This window comes from Ptychodera flava, chromosome 21, assembly GCF_041260155.1.
Source record: "Ptychodera flava strain L36383 chromosome 21, AS_Pfla_20210202, whole genome shotgun sequence".
Classification (NCBI taxonomy): Eukaryota; Metazoa; Hemichordata; class Enteropneusta; family Ptychoderidae; genus Ptychodera; species Ptychodera flava.
In genome coordinates this window covers 18,194,564-18,201,002 of record NC_091948.1, presented here as the reverse complement: position 1 = coordinate 18,201,002, position 6,439 = coordinate 18,194,564, and the positions used below count along the sequence as shown (strand labels likewise).

The 6,439-nt window shown below is 37.8% G+C and overlaps 1 protein-coding gene across 1 annotated transcript; it reads left to right on the top strand.

Moving 5' to 3' along the window:
• Positions 1 to 1,685: 1,685 nt before the first annotated feature.
• LOC139122235 (uncharacterized) lies at positions 1,686 to 6,439 on the top strand. The gene is made up of 6 exons (XM_070687663.1): positions 1,686 to 1,973; positions 2,647 to 3,030; positions 3,658 to 4,140; positions 4,865 to 5,053; positions 5,521 to 5,674; positions 6,383 to 6,439. Exons 2-6 carry the CDS (start codon positions 2,660 to 2,662, stop codon positions 6,437 to 6,439), a joined length of 1,254 nt encoding a protein of 417 aa, XP_070543764.1. The 5' UTR covers positions 1,686 to 1,973; positions 2,647 to 2,659.

The following is a 6,439-nucleotide window of genomic DNA, read 5'->3' as shown; positions in this document are numbered from 1 at the left end:
AAGCTGTTCGTGCAGAAAGGTGTTCGTGCGCAATTTTTCAGCGGGCGGGCAAATTTCAAAACTAATCAGAGGGCAGGGAGAAAAAGTCAGTATTAACTGTGGGCGGTGAAGAAATTCATATTTTCAGTGGGCGGACAGAATATTTTTGACAGTGGGTAACGGAAAATACGGAGAGGGAGGGGAAAGTCGTGCTTGATAGAACTTGTGGGAGATATAAGCGCCTAACTTAGGGGGCGCAATGTTCTAAGGTATAGTACTAGCTGCTTTCAAGGTTTTGCACTGTCTTTGATTGCCTAGAGGACATTAAGTGGACAATGGGGAATGCCAGTAGTGGGGAGAGGGCAGTGGGGAGCTTGAATTGTTGTGGGGCGTGGGGAGCGGGCAGATCATAGATACTGGAGGGCAGTGGGCGTCAAAATTCAGTGGGAGGGCATTTTTTCCGTGTATGCTAGTGGGAGGGCAGTTACGAACAGCTCTAATTTCCCCTCCAAATTTTAGGTCAAGGTCAAAAAAAGTAAAATCGGTATATCAACCTTCAAAACATGTTTTGTGATGATTTTGCGAAACTGATGAAATCTACCAGTCGGCGGCACCTGTAACTCGGTTTTAGTGATATCAATGTTTCATAATTACAATTTATTAAAATATTATGAAAATGTCATATTTTTAGACTACTAATGTCTAGTTTTCCTGTGGCTGATGTAGGTCTTATTAACACCCTTGAGTATCTTCATATAGGTGACATCAAGTAGCTAAAAAGAAATAAACAAACACTTCATATTCTACCCAACAAATTCAGCTTGATATATTAGCATATCTTTCTTCTCTTTTTACCCAAATCAACATTTAAAAATTGGGGAGACTAGCAAAACAAATTACCCAACATATACGGAAGTGATCATATATGAGTAATAAAACCAACACACATAAACAAACAAACAAACAAGGAGTCTTAGTACCTGTGGTGTATGTTTTCTTGTAAACATTCTGTTGTGGTGTATGGCTCGGTATGACTGATAATTTTATGCCAACTTTTTTTTTTATTTTGGCGGTCAAGCAAAATGAGTTTTGTTTGTTGTGTTTTTAATACTGCACACGGTCCTTTAATTTCAAAAAGGACACAACACAGCTATCTTGGTTGCTGTCATGTACGAAGTGAGTGGTTTTACCTCCATACCAATAGTTCTGGTTCAATCCAAGTCGATTACTACTCGCTGCATGTACCGGGTATTCATTTGGGCTATTAACATAACTCAACTGACAGGGGAGTTATGTTCCGATTCCCATCTACTGACATAAAAAAACACACACACAAACAAAAAACAAAAGCAATTTTTATGCAGCGGTAGGTAGCAAAGATGGTGATCATAAGTTTGCGAGAGGGGCGGTGGAGGTGCATGCATTCCTGCTGTACACTTGAAAGGGTTGACAGTCAGCGACGCGACGCGCAGCTGCGCAGCATGCTCTGTACTGTACATAGCACGAGCGCGAGCTGCTACAATGTAGCGATTTTTCTAAACCAATCGATACAAACGCGATGTGGTTTGGTCCATTTTGATTGCAGAGGGTTATCGTGTGATTAATGTTTAATCTGCACTTTTAATTGTAAATAACAGGGTCCAAATTGGCTTCTCGTGTTAAAATTTAAATTTGTCGAGAGTAAACTACATGTTTTGTCTGTTTTGTATATCTTTAAATACACTATAGTTGCTGCTAAATTTTACGTCGAAAGCTGGTGACCCCATATATATTAATTGCCGATGCCATCGGTTGTAGGACAAATCAGAAGCATTCTCCACGATGACGTAACGGGAAAAGGTCGTCTGCTAACATCTGAACTCTGTTTAAAACATCTTGTCCGTTTCAAATTTCCTTTCGTATGGTCATGCAATGTGCCTGTGCCTCCGTCCTTCATCGCATCGAATTTACCGAAACGAGTAAACGTCCAGTATTCCTCCTGATAAATCCACAAGGTAGGCGCTCATTATCTTTTATTTACACGTTAGTCTCCATAAACATGTGAATCGCAATCAAACAAGTGTAGAGCCAGCACAACAATACATCAATTTGTGACAACATTCGCGTAGCTAGTTCTATTTGTTCCAATTTTATGATTATCAGTCTCGTGAATTTTAGAAAGAAAGAGAGGATGCAATCTTCCAACCTGCTCAGACAAATTACTTCCCTCTCAAATCAAATGCAAATGGAAAATGTGACCCTTGGTGTCGAAGTCTATTCCTCTAAACCATTGGTTCATCATGTAGGAGTGGAAACGACTGATGATCACTGCCAGATATAAATGCCATTCAAAACTTTGTTTTTTATGTACATGAATTGCCACGTTTTACCAGTCAAATGCACTGGACTAGGAATAAAAATATTTTGTAGAATATCCTGGTATGTTTGGTTAGGTTTTCGTATTTTTATGTACAGTTAATTAGCTAGCAGTACTGATATGGATTCGAAAGTTTGGGCATTTTATGGCCCCGACTTCCCCAGCCCTAGGTAAAAATTGCGATGCATGGTTCGGATCATCAAAACCGATGTGCTTTCCACCTTTATGCAATCTCGTAATTCTACTTTATTTGTTTGTTTCCCTTATGACATCTTTGTAAAAATTGAATGTTTTCATATCGTCGTGTACAGATCCAACTTTAAGATGTCAGTGCCGGATTCATCAACTCGCTGCAGCAAGCGAAAACAAATTTTTACCGTGAAGTCGGCAGATGCAGAACTTTCGTTCGAAGAAACCAGTGCGAACAGTCGCCTCGGAAATTCGCTTCCCAACGGCACTGAAAACAGCAGCAACAACAATAATGCTAGCTACGGGATCGTCAACATACCGGCTCCACCTTCCAGTGTCCTGGGAGATCGGGAGATCAACGTCGACTACTCCCTGCAATCAAATGTCGGTGATGAAGATCTCGGCAGTCAGCAGAAACCTACCAAGTCGCATTCCCATGGTGTCAGTCTTTTCAATACGATGAAGGAAGAACTGGCCGAATTCGTCGGGGGACTTCTGAGGGAAAGGTAAGTGTTTAAGCCATTCATATTTGATCATGTAACTGATGTAAACACACACAAATCGATAGACTATGCAGTATGTGAGACTTCATCGACTTTACTTATTTTTCTAAAGTAAACATACTCTATGTAGGACTGAGACTCGTAAGAATATTGTCTTCAACTACGATATAAACTTTAAAAATCTCCCTTTTGTGACGTGGGTCATGCCTTTCATAAGGAATTTCTTGCGGCCAGCAGTTGATGTGAGTTGCATTCCTAACGAGGAATGGAATCATGAATGTTTACTACTTTGGATGAAATTAATATCAATACCATCAATAATTTGGATGAAAGTTTATTATTCAAGCCAATTTACAATAAAATAATATAACATTCTAATACAAGACTATGTATTATATGTTTGTGTGTACACATCATTTTGTAAGTGAAGAGGCAATCATTTCACATGATGCAATTTCATTGAATGTATGTTTATAAATTAACTTACAGATAATTACCACAGAATTGAAAAAAAAAACATTTGTTGAAAGTTAACAAAAAACATCAATGTAGTATCTTATCATCGCCTCTTTTAGGGGTTGTAAATATACTCCTTTGTATGATTTCTTCCTTTTTGCAATTTCAATACAGAGAATCTCCAGTCAACTTAGTGGAGGCTGCTAGCACATATGATGAAGACAGCTATGAATATTCAGATTCGTTGTATTCCTCATATTCAAGCACATCTACATTCACTCAAGATCAACCAGTGGGATTCTACCAGCCTGTCAACCGAGGAACTAATCAGGATTCAGCCACCTCTAAATTGACACAGGATGATGCATACTACGATGATGCTGTCGTGCACGTGGTTGTCCCGGTGTCTGCAGCTGATGCTGGTCTGGTCAACGACTACGAAAACCCCCACAAGGCGGTATTCCATCACTGTACAGCTGTCGTGGATGACCAAGATTACCAGCCGATTGCCGAGAAGATCCGAGCTTTGTCTCCGTTTCCACCAGCCTCTCAAAGCGAAGACATGATAGCGCAAGAAAATGTACCACCAATTGACGACCAATCATCAGACAGTCATATTGCACTGAGAACAACCAAGAGAAGAACACTCAGTCTCAGGTAACAATATTTCAACAATTTTTGTCGAATTCAAGTTCATGACCAAGTGTTTCCTTCGTTTTTAGCTGTGAAAAATAAATCCATACTCATTGGTTTCCCTGAATTTGAAAACGGAAATGTGTGTATAAAATCTTACAAACAATTTTGTTTTTCAAAACTGTGGTATTGGGAAAATACCCAGTGACTTGCAAAAAATGTAGCTTTAGAAATGTTCCATTTCAACATTTGCTCCAAGAGAAATCTGAATTATTAATATCCTGTTCAAAAACTATTTATGTAAAGCCACTACAATCTGAATAATCCATGATGCCCTAAGCTACACAGCAAAACTAATAAATTGTATTTGATATCATGGACAGGGATAATAGATTTCAACATTTTAGCAAAAGTCACAATGAATTCTGTTAAATGAGGTGTCACCTTACAGCAGACAGTGCTCAAGGACAACATTCAAAAGATGACTGCATTTCCGTAAAATATAAGATGTTTCGTACTTTGTCAAAAGTAAGAATTACAAAAACCAAAACAAAATGAAAAAGAAAAAGTAAGACAGACAGCAAAATAAAACAGCTTAACGTCTGCCATCTTCCGACAAGAGTGTAGATGTATGTGCGACAGTAAATCTTTAGAAACCAAAGAATTTGCAAAATGAGCATGAGAATTTGTTTGAGTGTACTGTTCTGGCGTTTTGATGCATGTTGTGACTTATTTCATTCAACCACAGGTCAGCTAACAAGCCACTGAGTCCAGTCACTGATATTGATAATCATGATATCAAGGATGAGATCCAGGATGCTATCTACTGCAGTGAATCTCACAGTGGAATGGAAGACATGGATGATGTGTACATTGCCAAGAAAGCCAGACACCCTTGTAAGAATGATGAGCACAATGCCAAGGAGAGAGTAAGAAGGTAAGCTTTGCAGAAAGAGGATGATCTTATTTTCAGTTGCTATGTATTGAAAACTTTGAAAAAAAATCATTTACATATTTCTCATTCATAATTGCAGTTACATCAGATTTGAATGAAAATGCACAATTACAAAGAAAGAAGGGAAGGGACAATAAATATTACTACCTTTTTGTGGTAATCTAGTTGTTTAAAGTGAGTTTGTTCAACCAAATGACTCGACACTTGGATTGACCTGAGCGCATGCACATTGTCAGTATGTTAATCATTTGGCCGTCAACCTGTGAAGAACATGCATATATATGTAAATTACATACCTCAACTTTGGACCAACCAGAACTGAGCAGTATAGTATGAGTTCATAAATTTTTTTGCAGGTGTTGCAACTGTCAAGCATGCAAATACTTTTACGGTTTCAATTTGCCAAAATTATGACAGATAATTAACCATTTTTCGATGTTATTTTTCAGGGCAAGAATTAAGCATAGTGCTGATGTTTTAAAAGAGTTGATACCTGGTTGTACAATGAAAACTGACAAAGCCAGTGTGTTTGAACAGGCTGTCAACTATGTGATCTTCATGCAGGGTAAAGTTTCACCCAAGATGAAGGGCAAAGTACATCAGGTAAGTAAACGTTATCTCAATACAATATATTTGACTCACACATCGCTCAAAAAAAGGAGAAAATATGTTGTGTCCAAAGTACACCACCAGAAAGGAATGATGGGTGTATCGAAGATTTATTTAAATATGTAAATCCAATGTGAATGTGGTCAATCCCTGTAAATTTGCATATATCCTTATTTGGTAAAAGAGGCACGTCATGCATATTCAGTTGTTAAATGTTTGTAGCATTGTACAGTTTTGATGATGGATGTGCTTTTTGTATGATAATCAATGGTTACACAGTGAATTTCTTTGATGTTCAAAACTGTTTGTGCCCCAAGTAAGTTTAATGAGAATGCCAATCATGCCTGTTATTTAAAGGCGCCCTTCTCAATCCCAGGTTCTCGCATTAGTAAATGTGTCAATAGCCCATTAACAGTTTGTCATTCTTTTGTTTTCCATTGAATCTTTCATCAACTAACTAATATTTATATTAGATAAATCTGATAATTGAGTGGGGGCTTTAAGAAGTGCGCATAATTTTGTGCAGCTATATACAGAAGGCAAAAAAATGCTTGTTTAGTTCTTGATAGCCTCAACCAACATAAAATATAACAAAATATAAAATACACTGATGTCAATCATTCAAAAACATCTCTCACTTCCTTGAACATATGTTTTGGTGTTTTTGTCAGTTTTCATGTGATCTGATTTCCTTTTTTGTAGGAATTCATTGCCAAGTATATAAGATCAGGAAGTATGGAAGAAGAAGATAGTTCATGA